Consider the following 23,105-nt stretch of genomic DNA (forward strand, 5'->3'; position numbering starts at 1 on the left):
CAGGCTGTGCAATGACACCTGCTGGTGAGAGGGAGGTAATGCAAGTGACAGTGGTGTTCTAGTAATAGCGTAGAGGGAAATGCAGGCATTTCTTCTGTATTCCTTTACATTTGTTTTGTGCTGGCAATACACTTCAGATACCTGTCAGCCAACAGCTGTTCCTTCTGACAGGAGGGGGGAATTAGTTGCTGCCAGCCCTCTCTGATAGTGGTTTAACTCCTTAAGGAGCCGAGGTTCATACATCCTACTAATATTATAAGTGTGAAAGTTTGTGTGTTTGGATGTTTGTGAGTTTGGATGTTTGTTCCTCAATCACGCTAAAACGCCTGGACGGATTTGCGTGCAATTTTCCACAAACATAGTTTTCCCTTAGGATTGAGTCACAGGCTACTTTTGGTGCAACTAAACAACATGGCTTCCTAGCAGGAGACTCACAAAAGCAGGACTCCTAGCCCCAGCTATAGACTCACACACACTGCCTGGCATTTCCTGCCTCAACCTGCCTGCACACTCCTTACTGTCACCTCAGGAGTAGCCCTCACTCTACTCACTCACATTTACATATAGCTTTCCACTATATAACACATCACATTGTCTGTATCACTACATACACAATACAACACATCACATTGTCTGACACAATACAACACATCACATTGTCTGTACCACTACATACACAATACAACACATCACATTGTCTGACACAATACAACACATCACATTGTCTGTATCACGACATACACAATACAACACATCACATTGACACAATACAACACATCACATTGTCTGTATCACGACATACACAATACAACACATCACATTGTCTGTATCACGACATTCACAATACAACACATCACATTGTCTGTATCACGACATACACAATACAACACATCACACTGTCTGTATCACGACATACACAATACAACACATCACATTGTCTGTACCACTACATACACAATACAACACATCACATTGTCTTACACAATACAACACATCACATTGTCTGTATCACGACATACACAATACAACACATCACATTGACACAATACAACACATCACATTGTCTGTATCACGACATACACAATACAACACATCACATTGTCTGTATCACGACATACACAATACAACACATCACATTGTCTGTATCACGACATACACAATACAACACATCACACTGTCTGTATCACGACATACACAATACAACACATCACATTGTCTGTATCACGACATACACAATACAACACATCACATTGTCTGTATCACGACATACACAATACAACACATCACACTGTCTGTATCACGACATACACAATACAACACATCACACTGTCTGTATCACGACATACACAATACAACACATCACATTGTCTGTATCACGACATACACAATACAACACATCACATTGTCTGTATCACGATATACACAATACAACGCATCACATTGTCTGTATCACTAGATACACAATATAACACATCACATCACATTTGCTAGCCCACCAAACTTTTTAAAGCACTTTTACAGTTTCACACGTCTGTGTCCGCCCAATTCTCCAATCACCGCAGACGAAGTCGCGGGTAAAAGCTAGTGTTTAAATATAACATACCTGAACCTGCTTTCCTTAGACATCAGCAAACTGGGTGGGGGTTTGGGGGTCACAATAATGTTTATCTAAGGCTATGTTCACATCTGCGCCAATGTATCAATTGGAGACTCTGTTACAGAGTCTGCTAAAAATCAGCAGAGGAGAAAGTCTTCTGTGGCATTTTCAGATTAGAAACAACGTACCCCATTATAGTCAATGAGGTGTAACTGCTGTTTGTTTGGACCACCTCTCCCTTGTTTGTATCACCTGACAAACCCGAACAATACAGAGACAATGTTAATTAAAAGTGTGTTTTTTCCCTAATGTATTCAGGTTAAAGCAATACCAGCCCATTGCATATAACAGCTGTGTGCTTGATGGGAATATCTCTTTCAAGCTGAATAGATTATAATGAATTGTAGGATAAGCCTTCCATGCACCATTGCAGGATAACCAACATTATAAACCACTTTGTGGGGCTAACGGCAATGCATTTTATTGTGTATATTGACTTACAATGAGTTTTGCATTTCTTTTATTTATCTTTTTTTTTTTTTTTTTTTTTTTTTTTATATAGTATTGCAACCGGCTCCACATCAAGTAATAACCTCCTTAGCTGAAGGAACCAGACTACCTGTGACACGTCCAACCCGTCCACCACCTCCACTCATCCCCTCGTCCAAAACTTCAGTAACTACTTCTGACAAACCTTCTTTCATAATGGGGGGCTCTATATCACAGGTTGGTTAAATACAGAATGAATATAGCTTTTCTTTGTACATTATTTAGCCCCTTCCCGACATCTGCCATACTAGTATGGCGGATATCAGGTGGTTAAACATGGCCACTGCTCGGGAGCCTGGACAGCTGCCATAGCCGCTAGGTGTCTGCTGTTTTATACAGCAGATACCTAGCGTTAATGCCCGCGATCAGTGCCCACACCGATCGAGGGCATTCACCCCTCTGGCACGTCATTCAAAGCTGTAACATTTTCCCGACGGCACACTAGCTAGTCAGCTATCTAGTGGTGTATAAAACCGCATGTGCAGGAGGACATGAAAGGTCCTCTTTAACCCTTGAATAATTTTAGGATGTGTCTGACTTTGCTGACATTTTACCTCCAGTGCTTTGTCAAAGTAGATTAGAAGATTTGTCATGATGATAAATTGATAGGCTGTGACAGAAGATCTGTCATTATGACCTTAGGATAGGGTATCAGTACTAGATCTGCGGGGTCCAACACCTGGGACCCCTGCAGATCTCTGGTGCCAAGGCAGTGTGGCAAGAGCTGTCATACTGTAATGTTGAGTATAAGTACTGCAGTGCCTTCCAATTGAAGTGTATGGTAGCAAGGATCTGGGGGGTCCCAGCTGTTGGACCCCCGTAGATCTGATATTTCAATTGTTGAAAGCAGATAAGCCCCTTTTAATAGTGTTTTAAATACATTTTATGATGTCTTAATGGAAGGACGTTACAAAGACTGGAATGACAGCATTTTATCATTGTTCCCTTAGGGAACGCCTGGGACATATTTAACATCTCTCAGCCAGCAGCCCTATAGCCAAGATCAAGTCAAGCCTTCTGTGGGCTCCATTTCTCTGGGCTTACCAAGGCAACAGGATTCCTCAAAAGCTGGTAAGTTTATTATGTGAAATTTTAATTTTTACAATGATTTGTGATTTAGTGTACAGATGAGTTGTCCCATACCAGGTTTTGACACTTTGTAGTGTATATTTAAGTGTACATTTTATATCGGTGTATGCAGCTTCAGTGATTTGGATCCCATTGCCCCATATAAGTGATGCACTGAAATGATATCCCAATGTCAGTTTGATGGGTATATATTGGAGTATTTTCTTTTGAACTGTATTAAAATGTGCAGCAGGCTATCTAGACAAGATTTCTTCTTGCTGTATATGGCTGACAAAATATTCAGACCCGATGGTCAGAGTCTGACGGCGATTTATAATGAAAGTAGTTCTATTACAAGGATTTGTATCTATTCATGTTCTGCACAGCTCACCTTTCCTGTGTGTGTTTTAGGTTCTGTTACCTATATCAAACAAGAGGAATTCTCACCCCGTGGCCAGAGCTCACAGCCAGAAGGACTCCTCGTGAGGGCTCAGCACGAAGGTGTTGTCAGAGGTATGCAGAAATACACTTGTTTGCTGTTATTAGATAGGTGAATTGGACTGGGTTTACCTTATTGTCATCCTTATTACAGGTACTATGGCGGCACTTCAGGAAGGGAGCATCACCCGAGGCACTCCAGCCACCAAAGTTCCCTTAGAAGCAATTCCCTCTTTACGGGGGTCTATCACTCAGGTATATAGAACTTCTCTCCATCCTGAATATTTTGCAACCATTTTCCTAAACTTTGGACATCCAGGAATTTGCCGCTAGCTGCACTATAATGAAGGTGTATACATATACAAGATGGGTCAACTAAGAGTATGGTGTATTCAAAAAAGGATGAAAAACCATGCCAAAGCAGAAACACCAATGAATTAAAAATAAAATAATAAAAATGAATAAACATGATGACATCCAAAAACCTACAAAAGGCTCATAATTATAATTAAGGCCCCTGACTAAGCTGTGTGTCGAGGCACGATTCTACATAGTAAGGTCTATTGATTAATTATGTTTCATGTAGGTTAAACTTATGCACCCCTTTTTCATGGGTGACACGTTAGGAGATTCTTTTTGACACAGTTGCTATATCTCCTGTAATTTATAAGACCATATTTTGGTCCATACACTTTTTTTTTTATTTGAGATATGCACACTGTGTTTTGGCATGATTTATTAGTTACTACAAATAATGAACCGTCACTCGGTGTTATGCTGGTGCTCGGAAATGGCCTCTCACCGCCATATTAGTATAACCAAAGAAATTTCCGGCACTCAATGGGTATGCTTCCAAAGGTGAAAATTTATTTTAACAAAAAACGTTTCGGTCTAAAAGACCTTCGTCAGTTTGTCGGTAGGAGATATGAGTAGTAGGAAGCCAAATGTGGTAATGTGGGAAATCCAGAAAATGAAGATCTTCATTTTCTGGATTTCCCACATTACCACATTTGGCTTCCTACTACTCATATCTCCTACCGACAAACTGACGAAGGTCTTCTAGACCGAAACGTTTTTTGTTAAAATAAATTTTCACCTTTGGAAGCATACCCATTGAGTGCCGGAAATTTCTTTGATTTATTAGTTACTCATGTGATCATTGACTATAGCAATTTTTATTCACATCTTATATCCTTCCACGTATAATGCATTGTGGTAGGATTGGTTCTCCCTCTTTTGCGTGTTTTTGTATCATGTTTATTCATTTTTATTATTTTTCAATAAAAATTTTGTATTTTTAACTAATTGGTGTTTCTGCTTTGGCACTGTCCTTCACTATAATGAAGGGGCTCGTTATATTTAATGCACTATGGCCTCTACGTTATTTACCAGGCGACAAATTGTGCGTTTTGTAGTAGCTGTGCATGGTGCTGCCGCTTTGTCGCACTACAGTGAATACACACTGAGCTATGTTTAGTACTGGGCACAGTCGATGCAGGTTGTATGTAGCTGTGCCCAGTAATGAACAGGCAGGGAAATTGTTCAGTGGAAATGCCAGAAGACAGACCCCCACTGTTCTGATATTGATTCCATATCCTATAAAGAAGTCATCCATATTTAAGTCCTACAAAACTCCTTTAATAGGAGTATTCCTGTTTGTGAAACCATGACATAATCTAAATGTGTATGTAAAACTCTATCTGTGTCATTGACCTGTACTATGTGTATGTGAATCCTGTGTCCTGTGGTTTCAGGGTACTCCAGCACTGTCACAATCTGGTATTGCGGCTGACGTTTTACTGAAGACCACAATTACACGTCTGGCCACAGAGGATATCAGCAGTCCAGAGAAATGTAGGGAGGAGTCCGCTACTAAAGGCCACGTCATTTATGAGGGAAAGATTGGACACATAGTATCCTATGATTGTAAGTATATTGTAAAAGATTATTATACTGAAATGCTAGAAGCCTTTTAACACAGTCTGTAGAGGATAACACCTCTATTGATGGCACCACTAATCCAGCATCACATTCACTATTGGCAATATATGTCCCATCTATTCCCCCTTCCTGCACAGAGCTGTGTGATATATGCCTTTTCATTTCAGCTGCCAGTAAGAATTTGCGGGATGGTACTCGGAGTCCCAGAAGTGCTCCAGAAGTGACCCTGAAGAGAACCTATGATGCTATGGAAGGAAATATAAAACAGAACTTGTCAGTGAGAGAATCAGCTGTATCAGCACCAATGGAAGGTAACCACCATTGTTATCATCACTATCCATATAATGAATGTAGATAATTTAATAAAACATTATAATATTTAGTTGAAATTTTTAATTTAAAGGGGATTTCTGGCAGTAAAATAAGCATGAACTTTCCTTAGGTCATCATCCTTAGATTGGCAGGGATCTTCACCAGTCAACTGTTAGAAGCAGTAATGGACCTCTGTCATTTCTATCGTTGACCTGACCTGCAGCTCAGTCCCATTCAAATGAATGGGACTGAGCTGCAGTATATGAAAAACAGCTGCTGTACAAATTCATGTGAATGCTGCCGTCTCATCAAACAGCTGATTGGTGGGGATGTCAAATCTATACTGAATTGATATTGGTCACTTCTCCTAAGGATAGGTAATCACTATTTCAACCCCAGAAGAGGACCTTTCTGTAGGACTGGTATATAGTGCAAACCTGAGCATTTTATTCTACTGTATAAGTTCTAACTATCTCTTGCTTTTTGTTTGCAGGGTTAATATGTCGTACTCTTCCTAAAGGCTCTCATTCAGATCTTAAGGAAAGACAAGTGATGTCCGGCTCCATCATGCAAGGTGATTGCCATATGAACAACTAGAGAATATTTGGGGTTTGGCTGTGGTATGTTACATTGAGCTGTTTGCTTTGGATATAATCTCTGTAAAATCTGCTACTAGGTACCCCAAGGGCAGCGACTGAGAAGTTTGAAGAAGGGTTGAAGTATGCCAAGCAGATAAAACGTGAAAGTCCACCAATAAGGTCATTTGAAGGAGCCATCACTAAGGGAAAGCCCTATGATGGTGTTACTACAATCAAAGAAATGGGGCGCTCCATTCATGAAATCCCCAGACAGGACCTCCTTGGTCAAGAAAGTCGCAAGACCCCAGAGAGTTCTAGGACAATAATAGAAGGTTCTATATCCCAGGTATGTTTCATGCTTATTTGTATTAGGGTGATTTTATGGATTTGTGTGATGTGTCAAACCTGATGCGGATGGTAAACTGTGTGACTCCGTCTTTAGGTCTGCTTTTAAGAGTTTACTTTTGTACGTATACAGTTTTCAATATTTTATTTTGTGGTCTAACTCCATCAGGGCACACCTATAAAACATGAAGGTGCATCTGGTCAGTCGGCTATTAAACATAATGTAAACTCTTTGATCATGGGTCCAAGTAAGCTACCCCGTGGGGTTCCACAGATGGAAATGATGCCAGAAAATCTAAAAGTGGTAGAGCGAGCAAAATATGAAGACCCCAAAGCCTCAGATGCAATCCGGCCACGTCACACATCTGTAGTCAGTTCTGGTACTTCAGTTCTCCGATCAACTCTCCATGAAGCCTCGAAGTCTCAGTTGAGCCCTGGGATTTATGATGATGCCAATGCTCGGAGGACACCAGTGAACTATCCCAGTCCCATGTCCAGAAATTCACCGATGGCCCGTTCATCAGAAGGCAAGAATGATTTTAGCAGTTTGTCGCAACTTTGTGTCAGTGACATTGCATTTATTATCTTATCTTAGTTGATACATATCTGATACAATATTGTAGGCAGTTAGTGAAAGCCCATGGCAGGAGATGATCGCCTATGGCAGGTAATGCAGTCAATTGCTTAGTGATGGAAGTCTGCCCATTGATACTAATACCAGGGGGTTGTAAATTGAATGTAGATTGTTTACAGGCTCAGTTTAAAAAAAAACAACCCTCTGGCAGTCTTAGGGTTTGTTCACACTGAGTTTTTTGGCAGCGGATTTTGACGCGGAACCCACTTCAAAATCCTCTACCAAAAAACAGGTCGCATTGACTTCAATGGGAGCCACTTGCTTCTTTTTTCTGCTAGCTAGTAGTGGAGAAAAGAAGTGACATGCCCTTTCTTGCCGCAGATTCCGCGGCTCGAGACACACTTCAGTGTAGGTCCATTCATTCGGGCCTACTCAGGAGCAGGATGCCGCAACAGAATGTCGATGCTACATCGCGGCGTGGAATGTTCACGCGGTGGAAAAGGTTTCCACGATCTATTCCTCCGTGTGACCATACCTTTAGATTATCTTAATTCATTTAGTATTAGACCTGCAAGGGTCCAGCACACAAAACACATGCAGACACCCCTTTTTGGGGGTCATGAAAAATGATAGGCTCTTATAAAAATGATGGCCACTATTCTTACTGTAATTTGTGTTTTAGGTGGACTTACTCCCGGGAAGTCTTCCAGTCATGAGAGAAAGAGCACATTAACCCCTACGCAAAGAGAAAATATTGTTGTGAAGTCGCCCGTCCCTGGTGTAGACCCATCTGCTGCTCACAGTCCCTTTGACCCTCACTTGCGTGGTCCTGGCCCTGGTGAAGTCTACAGAGCTCATCTGCCTCCTCATCTTGATCCTATCCAGTTCCACAGAGCTTTAGATCCTGGTATGTAATTGACAGTCTAGTTTCTGGAAAGCAAATATTTTAACAAAAGGATGGTTGAGGAATGTAAAAATTGTCTACCTTTCATTCATTCAAATGGGTTTTCCATAGGACGGATCATCAGTACCATCAAGTAATAGAGTCTCGGAATACCCCTTTAAATGATATCACTTCCAGCTGTAAATGTGGCACGCTTATGTGCAGAGAGTTATTGCTTACAAAAATCTGACATACTAGAGTATTTATGGCCAATTTTAGTGAAGATTTTTAATGCTGTGCGTTTGCCATATTTCTCTTTAACAGCTGCTGCAGCTTACTTGTTTCAAAGACAGTTGTCTCCAACCCCTGGTTATCCGAGTCAGTACCAACTCTATGCAATGGAGAACACGCGACAGACCATCCTAAATGACTACATCACTTCCCAGCAGATGCAAGTTAATTTAAGACCAGATGTTGGTCGTGGACTTTCTCCAAGAGAACAAGGGTTAGCTATTCCATATCCTGGAGCACGAGGTAGGCCTAGCATTGCATAGCATGTCATTGGCAGTGTTTTTTCTCCCTATGTATTTTATATGCTCGCAATCTTGGGAATCTGTCACTAAATGTGATCTTGCTTCCAACAGGGATTATAGACTTAACCAACATGCCACCTACTATCCTGGTCCCTCATCCTGGAGGAACTAGTACACCACCAATGGACAGAATTACTTACATACCAGGGACACAACTAGCTTTTCCCCCAAGACCATATAACCCAGCTTCCATGTCTCCAGGTTTGTTGGCTAGTTAAACTATTTATATCTATGTTTCATAATTTTGTGCCTGACCACGGTCTCTCCACTTACACACCATGTATTTTCTAGTGTCTAAAATTATGTGTTTTCCAGGTCACCCTTCACCTTTAGCAGCTGCGTCCTCTGCCAACGCTGAGCGTGAGAGGGAACGGGAAAGAGAGCGTGAGCGAGAAAAAGAGCAGCGTGATAGGGAGCGAGAAAGAGAGCGAGACCGGGAAAGGGAGCGAGAGAGAATTGCGGTCGCTGCCGCCGCCGCTGCAGCAGCAGCTTCTGCGCAAAGTGAACATTATCTGCGGCCTAGTAAGTGATACTTCCCGTTACAGCATTGTATATCTAAGTATTAGAAATGATATGATGATATGATATGATATGGTACCCATATTAACGGATACTACATATCAAGTCGGACATAAGGAGGCTATAAAGTTGTTTTTTTCCCCCCAATATTAGAATTATAGTGTCTTCATTTTAAAGGGGTTATGCCAGGAAAGATTTATCCCATATCCATAGGAATGAGTGGTGGGAGTCTGAACGCAGAGTGCCAGGCTGATCCTGAAAACTAGGTATTACCGCCTTTGTGAATGCAGCAGCCCTGAAAACGGCCACACAACTAGTAGATTACGGACGCACCCTTACTCCTATTCACTTGAATGGGAGCGTCAGAGATGGCAGCGGCTGCATTGACAACAGTGGTTAGAATACCCCTTGTTCTCTGGATCAGTGGGGCCATTTGAGGAGTGATCTGATCGTTTCTTCCGTTCTGATGAAGTAGAACAGGTCCTATCCTGCTTTGCTTCATTAAAACGGATTGGAAGCCCCAATAGAGGTAAGTGCATCACAGATGACGCTCAGATGTTACTCCGATGTGTCATCCAATTGCATTCTACTGCAAACTTGCCCCACATCAGATGCACGGTCGTGTGAATGGGGTCTTATACTTCCTTACTGTATACGTTCCCAGCAAAGTAATCATTTTGTGGTCATCTCTCCATTTTAGTTGTGTGGATTTGTTCTCAGAAAGAAGGGCACTTTAAAAAGAAAGTGTTCCCTGTTATGCATGGAGGAGCCTCAGGGCAAAGCTCAGAATATTACTTGTTAGGTGCAGCAGTCTGTCACAGCAGGACTATGTCATAAAAAATGGGTGATGTAATTACATCAAGGATAGAAACACACATACAGTGAAAACGCAGTTGTTAGAAAGTGGATGTTGTATGTTCTCCCTGTGTTTTTGTAGGTTTCCTTCCACATTCCAAAAACCTACTGATGGGGAATTTAGATTGTGAATCGTATTGGGGATAGGCAGCAATGACCTGTAAAGCACTGCAGATTTTTTGCTGTTTATCAACAAGAGAGATAAATGCCCCCGCTCAGGTGAAGTTATTGCAGTCAGGCAGGGATCTTGTGTTATTTCATGGAGTCAATTGAGCTTTTGTGCTTTACAAGGCTGTAGAGGTTTACTACAAGAGGCTTTCAGAGCATTCTTTGGCAACTTTCACACTGCAGTATTTTGTACTTGTAAACCGAAACCAGGAGTGGCACAAAAACAACAAAAGAGTATAATGGAAAGATTTGTGTCCTTGATTCAGGTTTTGGCTTACAAATACTGATGCAGAATATTGACAGAAATTCTGCCGTGTGAAAATGCCTTTTACGTGAGCGAGTGCAGAGAGGCTCCTTTTCTTAGCCGACTGCAGGATAAAGATCACAGCCGAGGAGGATTATGCCCAAAATATAGTGTGAGCCTTTGTCAGTAGAGAAAGGTGTGAGGCTTGTGCTAGTGACAGCATTTCACCACTGACACACACACTCTAACCTCTTATTTTTGACCCAGTGGTGTTACAGATATTGTGATGGCCGCAAATATGTGGTAGGGGTGTCAGAGGTGTAATGTCTAGCTGGTGTTATTTAACTTACTAAGTCGTAGGTCCTGACTGGGTTCCAAAGCCACTAGGTAACAGTTTATCTTGTGTGAAGAGAAGCAAACAATTAGGTCTTGCATACTGACCTGTGTGTGTGCGTGCGTGAATACATACACACATATACGTGTTGATTATGGATCTTCAGTGTTTGCTTAACTAAGGAATACATTCTCTCCTGCAGTCACAGAACAGCCCGGTAGGCCGGGTAGTCATGGTTATGTTCGTTCCCCCTCACCGTCAGTCCGTTCCCAGGAGAACTTGATACAACAAAGACCAAGTATATTACATGGAGCTAATGGGAAAAGTGTTATTACACCTTTAGACCCTGCCCAGCTGAGAATCATGTAAGTATTTTTCTGATGTCTTATTGTTGCTTTAAAGCAAATTAAAGAGGACCTTTCATCAGATTGGGCACATGCAGTTCTATATACTGCTGGAAAGCTGACAGTGCGCTGAATTCAGCGCACTATCGGCTTTCCCGATCTGTGCCCTGTGTAAAGTGCTATCGGTCCCGGTACCGTAGGGCTTTACAGTCAGAAGGGCGTTTCTGACACTTAGCCAGGGACGCCCTTCTGCCCAGCTGCGCCTATCGCGCTGTACTGTGTGAGCGGGGAGGAACTCCCCCCTCCCGCTCCTGATAATACTTGTCTATGGACGAGCACTGTAAGCAGAGGAAGGAGGCATTCCTCCCCGCTCACACTGTACAGCACGATAGGCGCTGCTGGGCAGAAGGGTCCCGGGACCGATAGCGCTTTACACCGGGCACAGATCGGGAAAGCCGATAGTGCGCTGAATTCAGCGCACTGTCAGCTTTCCAGCAGTATATAAAACTGCATGTGCCCGATCTGATGAAAGGTCCTCTTTAAAGTTGGCCATGCACTTTAGGCTAATATTGGACCGCATATCTGACATATTTTGGGATATACGTACTCTTCTCCGGACAAAAATACTTGTTAGATTTCAACATACCTGAACATTTTGCTCTTAAGAGAGACAAGCCACTGCTTATTCCCCTCTCCGTATTGAGAACATGTGTACCCTTGGCTGAGCTGAGCATATGTGTATCTGGCGGTTGGAAGGATTAGTTGTGAACTGAGTGAGCATTTTGTCTATACTCTAAAGTGTATGGGCAGTTTTAGAATTAGTCACTGATACATATAGACTATAGAGGTTTTCAGGGCAGAGCTTAGAACATGCTTTTAATTTCTTTCAGAGTTGTCTTGACTTGTTTTTCTTGTATTCCACCAGGCCACTCAATCCCGGAGGTCCCTCCATCACCCAGGGAATTCCTGCCACCCGATACAGCACCGCTGCTGATGCATTAGCTGCCCTGGTTGATGCTGCGGCCTCTGCACCACAGATGGAAGTTAGCAAGCCAAAGGAAAGCAAGCATGAGTCTTCACGATCAGAGGAGAACATAGCTAGACGGGCAGCACTAGAGCAACAGCAGATGGAGTCTGAGCGTAGATTAGTACAGAGTCCATACACGTCATCAAGTTTCTCAAGTAGCAAATCCCAGAGCCAGCCAGCTCCAGCTGTATATTCTGAAGCAGGAAAAGATAAAACTGCACACTCCAAATCCCGATACATGGAGGAGTTACGAACGCGAGGAAAGACGACAATCACGGCAGCAAACTTCATCGATGTCATCATAACGCAGCAGATTGCTTCTGATAAAGATGGCCGTGAGCGGAGTTCACAGAGCTCAGATTCCTCCAGTAGCAGTAAGTCTATACTTTGGCCTATTTTGGCTTTCTTTGTTATGTAAGTAATCCCTGACAGAGTTTGTGACAGATTTTGCTGTGATTGTTTTCAGTGTCTTCCCATCGCTATGAGCCTCCCAGGGACACAATTGAAGTCATAAGTCCAGCAAGCTCTCCAGTACAGGTGCAGGAAAAAGAAACCTACCCCCAGGAAGTCCCAAAACAAAGCCAAGCAGAAGGTAAGTGTTCCAGTGATTTATATAGAGGCAACATTTTAAAAAAAAAAATACTAAAATGTTAAGATTTGATTAATTTTTTATTATTTTTTTCCTTCCCTGATTCAGCTGAAAGTAGCCGACAGTATGAAGGACAAGCGAGTCGCTACCGACAACAGCAAGAGTCTCCCTCCCCCCAACAGCAAGCACCCACGTCTGTGCCGCAGACCCATAGACTGATCACGCTAGCCGATCACATATGTGTAAGTTTTGTGATGGGCAAAAAGATATAATCTAAAATAATCAATGGATTAATCCTTTAGTCCATAAAAATAAAGCACCCCTTTCAATAGCCGTGTCCAGTTTTTAACCTGTTTATCCTTTTTCTTTTCTTCAGCACATTATAACACAAGACTTTGCTAGAAACCAGTCTACCAGCCAGGCGTCTCAGCAGCCCCCTACATCCACATTCCAGAGCACTGCCCCGTCATCTGCACCCGTCCGATCGAAGCCCTCCAACAGGTTCAGTCCTGAATCCCAGCCACAGCCTATGCACCACCAGCGGCCAGCTTCTAGGGTGTCACCTGAAAACGTACCTGACAAGCCCAGAGGAAGGTAAATAGAAGCACTGGGAGTTTATGGTGGGCTACAAGTGCAGACTTAGTAGACCATATCATACTAAATCATTCAAGATCAGCATCATGAATTTACATGGTAGTCTGGAACACAGCAGGTTTTTGCGGAGAAAATTGCATATATTCTAATCTGCAGTTCTCATTGTCTATGCTCTATGCTTACAACAGGCCTGGAAAGTCACCAGATAGGATGCACATCAATGAGCCATATGAGCCGATATCACCTCCGCAGGCCCCGATCATGCATGCAAAACAGGATAACATGATGCTGCTGCCACAGAGACCAGAGCCTGCTGAACAAAGGTATGATGTTAACATGGGGTATATTTCTAATAAGTCATCTTCATCCACCTCTTCGACTTGATAGAATTCTCCTTGTAGATCATATTCTTTAGGGTAAATTCAGACATGTTAGTTTTGCTGCAGATTATGTTACAACAAATGTGAATGGGGTTTTGCAAACTAAGATTTCCAAATACACAGCAAGCTTATTCTCTTGTGGAAATGCCATGGATCTTCTTGTGGTTTCTAGCCCCTCAATGTATAGCTGTAAAATCAAAACCTGCATGCAGCCCATTCGCTGTGCAAGAATTATCTAGCAAGATCTATAGTGGAAATTCTCCACGACATCTGACTTATGCTTTTGTTGTGTCCTCTCACTTTTTTCCTTAGGAATGATTCCCGTTCACCAGGAAATATGAATTATCTCCCCTCCTTTTTTACAAAGTTGGAAAATACCTCCCCTATGGTGATGTTCAAGAAACAAGAGATTTTTCGTAAGTTAAACTCCTCTGGTGGCGGTGAATCTGACATGGGTAAGTGGGACAGAAGTCTACTCTTCTTTCACCATCTAACTGTAATTGGGAGGCCATCAGTGAAATCTACTATACGCCATAGCATACAATGACAATTAATATTAATATTTTTTCTGAATTCTGAGCAGTCTTCATTTTCCATGAATAAAACCCCTCTTTATGATACATCCATATTTTATTCTCTATTTTAACCATTCTCAAACAAAATTATGTGCATGCCATGGCTTGGGTGAAAACACTTACTAATACCCTTAGATGAGCACCCAACATTGCAGTGAAAATTGGTCTTGTCAGGGGTCAGTCCTCTCACAGAAACATCACGTATACAGAGAGGATAGGGAAATTGAAATTTTGTCTGAAGAGAACCTGTTCTAGGCCAGGGTGGTTTTCTCAAAGGTCATCTTTTCAGAGACATTTTACTGTACATAATGTAGCTTGATATTCTTAACTAGTGTTGAGCAAATAGTATTCGAATCCTAGATTCGAATACCTCCGCTCCCATAGGAATGCATGGGAGCAGCCGATGGCAAGGGGGTTAAGCGCAGGCCGGCTTCAATGCATTCCTATGGGAGCGAGGTATTCGAGACTAGGATTCAAATACTATTCACTCAACACTATTCTTAACAGGTGGTTCAGTGTAAACTAATTTTCTAAATCATTAAAGGGTTTTTTTTCTCAAATATTGATGGCCCGTCTTTGGGCAGTTTTATCAGACCTTCACCTATCTTATATTGATGACTTATCCTATAGTAGGCCCTGATGGAGTACCTGCTTTGAAAAAACTTAATGGTTGTCAAGGAAAGGATAACAAGATACCCTTGGGGTGGCAAGTAAGCCACAGAAGGTGCTTGAGGTGAAGAAGGGCCTAGCAATGTTTGACCTTAGTGCCTGTTCAGAGGACTGACTTTCTTGGCCATGTGCTGTTTTTGACAAAATACAACCGTTTTTTTTTTTTTTCACGGATTGAACTATCTGGTGCTTTTGTGGACCTGATTCATCCATTGAGGTGAAGGAAAAAAGCAGATCCCACAGGAATCCATTAAGTACATGGCCGAGACTCTGCTTGTGTCAATAACAGTGTTAACTTGTAGTTGCGGGCAAATTTTCTAAAGCCATACAGTTGTAGCCTGATCTATAGGTGCTTACAAGGTCCTGAGATGTAAATGTAATGCAGCCACTATAGCAGATTGTCTGCACTGCAGTAGTATGTGCACACTGTAGTGTCTCTACTTTACCAGTGGTGATGTGTATTTAGCCAAGTTGTATTTTAGCCATTGCCTAGGTACCAGTTTTTCACTCCCAAAAAATGACTAAAAATATTATTTAGAGACTTTTATTTGCCAGGGTGATGTAACCCATACAATTGCCTATTCTTCACCATCAGTGATTTGAGCACCGCTTGCTTTTATTGTAGTGTCCTGCCTTAATATATTCATTTGTATACAGAAGAGAGGAGTTTGCTGTAATTTTCTGTCTGCCTTTAAACTAGAATTGGCAAGTTACTAATAAAAGCCGAATTTATCTATTGCAGCTGCCGCTCAACCAGGAACTGAGATCTTTAATTTGCCAGCGGTCACTACCTCGGGTAAGAGCTCTTAGATCCAATATGGTGGATGTTTACAAGTTGAGAGTGAAGTCTTTCAGGAGGTTGTCCCAAGTTAACAACATATCCCTGTTCACGGGATAGTTGATAGCTGTCTGATTAATGGGGGTCTGACTCCTGGGACCCCTGCTGTCCTCGAAAACAGGAGTCTCATGAGCCCATCCCCGATTGAATGGAGCAGCAGTTGAGCAATGCACACTGATGCTCTGTTCACCTGTATGGAACTGCCAGATATAGTAGCATGTCTTCTACTTTGGCAATCCTATGACACAGGATCCCTGTTCTAGTGATTGGTGGGACGCCTGTAGATGGACCCTCATCCGTCAAGATACTATTGTCAATGGCCATTATGTGTGTCTCAATATAACTATTGGCCCCAGCCCACATAGACTCTCGCTTTCGTTATAATAGATTGCACAGCCTCGTAACAATTAACTTATCTGAATACTTGTTGCCTTGTTCTCAGGAACCATCAGTTCCCGGGGTCATTCCTTTGCTGATCCGGCCAGTAATCTCGGTCTCGAGGACATTATCCGTAAAGCTTTAATGGGCAGTTTTGATGACAAGTCAGACGACCACAGCGTCCTAATGGGTGTAGCACAAGGCAACTCTTCAGGTTCTTCAAACAGTGATTCCCGAAGAGAAGAAGCAAACCCATCTCCAAATTCAGGTTGGTATTAGAAATCACCACTAGATGTTCTGTTCTTGAGAAAATGTAGCGGTTACGATGGCAGATAGATATGCTCTAGGTGAATTATATATGGCATACCAGCTATACCGTGGGCACTATTTTCCATTATTCTGATAACACCAAGCATTGCCATTGAAACGTTGCACAACTAGCACGTTTATACCGTGGATCCAGGGAGCTTCCCTTGTTGTTCCCCCCGCAGGTGAAATATGGAGGTCGTCATTCCATTCACTTTTTTTTTTGAAAGGGCCCACAATTCTGTGATCTGCAGGGTTGGCCTGCACCAGTAATGCTCTCTTCCATCAGCCCTTTCAGACTACCTTATATACAAAGTTCTCCATGTTACAGGCGGAGGAACCATCAAGCAAAAACTGATAAGCAAATCTGGCAGCCGCAAAATGAAGTCTCCCATTTCTGGCAGCCAGGCATACTTGGGGGCTGAACGGCCCTCTTCTGTCTCCTCAGTTCACTCAGAAGGAGACTACAGACAGCCTCCCGCATGGGCCTGGGAAGACCGACCTTCTTCCACAGGTGAGAGTAAGCACCTCAGCTTTTCAAGCCCATCACATAGTGTGTAATAGTTACGTTTTACGAGAATTTGGGGGAGCACGTTGCTTTCCATCATATTTATTTACTGAAAACTACTTTGGTGGGTAAAATATAAGGTACAATTACAGTCATATTCTCCAAACAATGGCAGTTACTTATGTTATGTCATTCACTGTGCAGAAGATGGTGTTAGTTTTATGTTGGTTACAACCTGGTTCTCACTTTACTGCTTTACTTTGTGTTTGATCGTTGTAGGTTATCGACAAATATAAAGGCCAATTCCTTAATAGGGACTGATCAGGTGAATTGAGGCCAGTAAACCACCAGTATGTAGCTGGGGTTTTGGATCCCAAACCTGTATAACTTACAGCTGCCACAATCTGAAACATATAGAAAATGAAGTTATAACTCAAGGATAGATGAGCCCAGGACTCTGCATTGGCACAATGTGTAGGGAATGCGCCGTATAGAAAGTTGTGTCGACCTCCACTTAACTGGAAGCAATGCACATGTATCATTGCAGACGCAGACCTCTTGACACGTCTGCTGGTGAGTTTTCTCCATGTTGTGAGAGCAGTCAGCTGTAATTTATACAGGTTTGGAATGCAAACAGCGCAGCAGCTGAGTGACCCCAAAACACAGATTAGGTTTCCTTTTAAAGGGGCTGTCCCATGTGTCTTGATCTTGGGGCAACCCCTTATAATTTGCCACCTTATGTGAAACATATCAGTCAGCTATATCTTGGTTACACTTATTTCCATAAAAGCAGAGAATGGACAAATCTAGGCTTAAGCCTTATGCACACGACTTGAGTGTGACATTCAAGGGACATCCAATGCTCTGTACCAGGGTTAGGAAACCTTTGGCGCACCAGCTGTTGTAAAACTACAACTCCCAGCATACATACTTGCTCTGTTTATATTGGAACTCCCATGGAAGTGAATGGAGCATGTAGGGAGTTGTAGTGTCACAGCAGCTGGAGTGCCGAAGCTTGGTGATCCCTGCTCTGTACCATTCCAATAATTATAGGCTAGGTCGTACCCTGCTCAGTGAAATCAGAATCATCATAAAAAACAATATAGCGTGGTCAGATGTCATCTGAATGGGATCCAAGCACCTTCCTTTAAAAAAATCAACACCCACTTGGCCTGCACACTCAGTGTACATGAGGCCTTTCTTTTACTCTGTGAAGATTCAGTTTTATGCCCTATCTCACAAAATTAAGAGACTACAAGTCCCTATATAAGTCTCTGTATGAGAATATAAGTCCTTGTATAGTCAAGAGAATATAAGAGTCTACAGTAGAGTTGTCATATCGGCCCAAAGATCAGCCTGCTGTGCCTTGGCACCCCTGTAACCCACCATACACAAGTCAGTCTGCTGGGAGAATTGTATGCTTCCCTGTTATTGAAATTTAATAATCTCTTCCTGTGGGTGGGTTTTGTGTTCCTAACAGGCAGAAGCTTGGAGGATGGCATGCATGTTTTTAGGAGTTTTAGGAAGTCTGCGCAGATACCAACATTTTATTCCTGCCAGGAGTATATTTGCATCTGTAAGATTCAACTAATATACCTATCTTATTCAGTGATGTCGTATCACTAGACTATAGCCCTCAGTGCTGACCCTGAGGATATATGCTGATTTAGTCCCTTAACTAATTTTTCTTGTACATCGCCACCCCAGGCATGTGGTTTTAAAGAGAACTGCAGCACACAGACTACTCCAACTGCAGTTGTCTGCACAGCTCGGCAGCCAGGGCACCATTGTGTACAGAAAATGTAAAAGTGGACACAAAGCTAAATCAATACTGCAACATCTTTATTTCCTGAATCCAACTGATGCCTTCATGTCATGAGATAAAATATAGAAATACCCCTTTAAGCTTGAGTTCACATTCTGTTTCTGCCACAGTTCGATGCAGGTTTGTATAAGATTAGAGCAACAACAAAAAAAAAAAAAAGTAATATGACTGCAACGTGTAAACTTTCCGTATGGTGCCTCTGTCAGTATGTAGCTCACAGAACGGTTTCTATATCTTCTTTAGGGTCCACCCAGTTCCCGTACAACCCGCTAACTATGGGAATCCTAAACAGTACTCCTCCATCCTCCATCGCGTGTGCACCCTCCTCCATGACACAGAGCTCTGCACACCAGCAGAGCAGAATATGGGATCGTGAACCAGCACCCCTCCTCTCATCACAGTATGAAACCCTGTCGGACAGCGACGACTGAAGCGTTTTGGAGCTTTGAACTATATAAGGATTTTTGTTGGCAAGGTCTGCGTTGACAGGCTTCAAGACTTTTCCGAAAGAAAGCCACAGACTGAGAAGCACGGGGCCATCGTCCTGCACATGGAATCCTAGAGCCTTGTAAAAAATATATATATAAATGGATATCAGCCTGCTTTAGCCAGGCCTGCGATTAGCAGAATGTAATTTGTAAAGACCTAATGTTCCACATTAGTATGTAAAGAAGTTTTAAGGAAAAAAAAAAAAAATGTGGATGATTGGACAGCTACCGATTTCCAACCATTTGTAAAGAAAACCTAACGTCTTTTAATCATTTTTTTTTTGTAAATATTTGCAGTGGTTTATTATTATTTCCTTTGCTCTAGTATGGTGTATGTATGTTTTAATCCACGCCTCATCACTTGAGGGACTCTTATATATATTTTTTTAATTTTTTTTTTCTTTTCCCCCCGTGATAAAAATTTCCTAAATGGTAAATCGCCAGCCCTAATAATATTTCCTGTCCTGCACCTTAAATGACTGGGCTCTGTCAGAGGTCACGGCCATCGCGCAGAGTATTATCTCAAGTAGCAGAGGAACGTGATAATTTTTATTTAACAGAAAAGATGAAGAAATGGCAAAAAAAAAAAAAAAAAGACCCAATTTTTTAAACCCATTTTTGAGTCGTTCTGAAGCACCCCAAAAATTTTTAAGCTGTCGCCTCATTGTTTAATAAGGAAAACAAAAAACTTTTTACAACAATTTCTTTTCACACCTACCATATGAGCAAAGCTTTTCTGCACTAGCAATGACCATTGCAAATTTGTGTCTGTGAATTTTTAGGTTGTTTTTATCCTTTGTAGAACCACATTCTCCCAAGGAACTAGTAGATTTATGTGTATAGGCCGGGTTGTCCCCACCAGTCTAGGCTGACGGATTGGTGCAGTAGAAGAGATTTTTTTTTCCTCCTTCCTTCCCTCTCACTGCTTTCATTTAATTCTATACATGAACTGTAATTAAAAAAAAAAAAAAAAAAAAAATGTTTTGCGCCAAACCAGATTTTTCTCTTTAACTTGTTTGTTTTGTTTTAACATGGCCAACTAAGTGGTATAAAGTGGCAGTAGGTATAATGTTTAGGATTGAAACATTTTTAGCAAATGGTCAGAATGGGTTACGCTAGGTTCACACCTGCGCCTGGGTTTCTGTTCTTTGGGTCCATATGGGGACCCAAAAAATGGAAAGCTAACCCACTTAAAATGTGGAAACCCGCGGACCCTATAAACTATAATAGGGTCCGCCTGGTCTCCGCCCGAAAAATGCCTGGTTTCCACCTTTTTTAAACGTGCTCAGGGACGGAAACCTCATATGTAGTTCAAGCACTGGTGTAAACCTAGCCTTAAATTAAATAACCATTACTCACCTCACTGATCCCCTGCCAATTATTAGGTCCTTGCTGTTGTGCATACAGGACGTGCCCTCTGAGCCAATCGCTGGCAGAGGTGTGGACCTGTTTAGCATTGGAACAGCAGCAGTGGGGATTGGTAAAGTGAGTAACGCTGAGGCCTAGTTCACATCTGCGTTCAGTATTCCATTTGGAGAGTCCACTTGGGGAATGGAATACCAAATGCATTGACAAGCGGTGAGCTTATGAAAGCACACAGACACCCCCCCCCCCCAACCCCATAGACTATAATGGGGTCCATATATTTTGCGCGCACTGTCCTACTTTTCTCTCCACATGACTGGTGCGGACACCGTGTGGTAACACACGGACCCCATTATCGTCTATGGAGTCCGTATGCTTTCATTGCTCACCACTTGTCAATGCGTTCTGTATTTCATTCGGCGGACACCAGGAACGGAATACCGAACGCATATGTGAACCAGGCCTTATTTGTTTTAACACCTTCTGACCCTATGTAAAGAAAAAAAAAAAAATATTCGGTGGGTAATTCTTCCAGTGATCCACTCGAATTTACATTCTGATATGCATAATATAAATTTCTAAACCACAGTTTAAAGTGCACCTCCGATACTATAGGAACTTTAACTTAATGGTACAGTAGTAAGAAAAACATTTTATAATAAATTAAGAAATCTATTTCCTTCATTTATCAAGCTGCATTAGTCCTTACATATTGCACTATGCAGAGGAGGAGGCGGCTACTGGAAAAGTCACCCAAATAACAGCTGCTGGATCTTCAAGGTAAGACCATGCACAGAATGAGGGAATAGATCTGTTAACAGCCTCCTACCTCATCCCCTCTCCATAGACATCTCTGTGTTGAGCTAGATACAATGGACTCTATGTAAATAAACAGTCTGAGTGAAGATGAGGAGGAGGAGAGCAACTTAATAAGTGGAGAAGGAAACAGATCTCAATAGTAAGATAGATGACAAAGTTTCTTATATTCACTTGTACTATTCCATTATGAAAAGCCGTTTGCACTGGAGGTACACATTCATGACTATTGTGCCAGCCATTCAAGGGATGAGTTGTGATGCTCTGCCATGTTGAGGATCAACCGATAACCACTCAGCCTCATTAAAGTGAATGGGGCTGAGCTATAATTACACATAACCTGTGAATAAAGTGCTTGAGGGAAAAAAGCCATATTTATCAGATTCTGTATAACAATTTTAATGCCCGGATCTGACAAACCTTTATAAATATATAAATGACCCATGCAAAAGAATATGGGGAGAAGCTGTACAGTGCCTTCAGCCATGCCCTTTTCCCATCCCTTGGTTGAACTTGATAATCTTGTGCTATTTCTTAACCATACTATCTAGAACATCGAACACCCACTGTATCCAATGCATTTACGTGCTCTCCCACAATTCAGTTTTGAGAGCTGAACTGTATGTCACATGACCATGGTCAGAATTTTATTCACTGGACGTAAGCAGAATGAATGACAGCAAGCGGAAATCTAGAAAACTAAGGAAGTGATACAGAAAGTATATTGAGAAAATTGTATAGCATTTTTATTACACAAACAATAACATATCTCAGTATTGGTCTGACTGTGTTCAAGCCACTGGATACATGCAGTGTGTAAATGCACTATGTTTTATTGTTATAGCAATAGGAAGGAGATTTTATTTACTTTCATCCCCACATTCCTGAAAAAAACAGTCCAGCATGTTAATTTCCCCTGTGAAAACGCTCCCTTTTCCCCCTTGACTTATATGGGGAGGCAAAAATGCAAAGAAAATGTTTAATGCGGAATTTTCACTTTTTTTTGTCTGCAGGTTTGTTTTTTGCAGTGAATATGCTACCTGTGGTCTTAGCCTTAGTCAGGATTTGTGGCTCCTTTTTGTTTTTTTCACCTCCTGTAGCGCACATTGTGCTATTTCCTCCATATCAGAAGGTATGTACAGCCTAGTAAGCCTGCCAATACTTCACAGATTTTCATTCCCTACCTCGTCATGGTGTATTGCACCTCCTCAGGAGTCCTAGTGCTGTAGTAACCCTCCCCTCCCAGGTATCTACAATAGCAGTTAAGAGTTCACTAATGTAATATAAAAGTTGTTGGATGGTGGAGATGGCTTTACAGAGCGGCATAAGAGCTGCGTACCTGGTGTGTTATGGGCTCCGGCTCTGCTCAGGGTGAAGAACATTCCTTCACTCCCTGTTTTCCATT

At 42.0% G+C, this 23,105-nt stretch overlaps 1 protein-coding gene across 5 annotated transcripts in view; it reads left to right on the top strand.

Annotated features, from left to right (window-relative positions):
- The window catches only part of NCOR1 (nuclear receptor corepressor 1), a 125,774-nt gene extending 105,277 nt beyond the window's left edge, over positions 1–20,497 (top strand). For 2 of the 5 annotated variants that reach the window (XM_075263721.1, XM_075263724.1), the window contains 24 exons: positions 2,160–2,323; positions 3,097–3,217; positions 3,626–3,727; positions 3,807–3,907; positions 5,407–5,578; positions 5,761–5,904; positions 6,399–6,479; positions 6,582–6,829; positions 6,998–7,355; positions 8,085–8,309; positions 8,610–8,819; positions 8,930–9,079; positions 9,194–9,400; positions 11,201–11,363; positions 12,268–12,743; positions 12,836–12,961; positions 13,067–13,200; positions 13,335–13,552; positions 13,741–13,875; positions 14,245–14,387; positions 15,919–15,972; positions 16,457–16,660; positions 17,030–17,212; positions 19,275–20,496. In XM_075263721.1, coding sequence (XP_075119822.1) covers positions 2,160–2,323; positions 3,097–3,217; positions 3,626–3,727; positions 3,807–3,907; positions 5,407–5,578; positions 5,761–5,904; positions 6,399–6,479; positions 6,582–6,829; positions 6,998–7,355; positions 8,085–8,309; positions 8,610–8,819; positions 8,930–9,079; positions 9,194–9,400; positions 11,201–11,363; positions 12,268–12,743; positions 12,836–12,961; positions 13,067–13,200; positions 13,335–13,552; positions 13,741–13,875; positions 14,245–14,387; positions 15,919–15,972; positions 16,457–16,660; positions 17,030–17,212; positions 19,275–19,462 — 4,307 coding nt within the window. In that variant the 3' untranslated portion in view covers positions 19,463–20,496. Of the gene's footprint in view, positions 1–2,159; positions 2,324–3,096; positions 3,218–3,625; positions 3,728–3,806; positions 3,908–5,406; positions 5,579–5,760; positions 5,905–6,398; positions 6,480–6,581; positions 6,830–6,997; positions 7,356–8,084; positions 8,310–8,609; positions 8,820–8,929; positions 9,080–9,193; positions 9,401–11,200; positions 11,364–12,267; positions 12,744–12,835; positions 12,962–13,066; positions 13,201–13,334; positions 13,553–13,740; positions 13,876–14,244; positions 14,388–15,918; positions 15,973–16,456; positions 16,661–17,029; positions 17,213–19,274 lie in introns of all 5 variants that reach the window. The other 3 variants (XM_075263723.1, XM_075263726.1, XM_075263725.1) reach the window with 3 other exon arrangements.
- Positions 20,498–23,105: the final 2,608 nt, after the last annotated feature.

This window comes from Leptodactylus fuscus, chromosome 2 (assembly GCF_031893055.1).
Source record: "Leptodactylus fuscus isolate aLepFus1 chromosome 2, aLepFus1.hap2, whole genome shotgun sequence".
NCBI lineage: Eukaryota > Metazoa > Chordata > Amphibia > Anura > Leptodactylidae > Leptodactylus > Leptodactylus fuscus.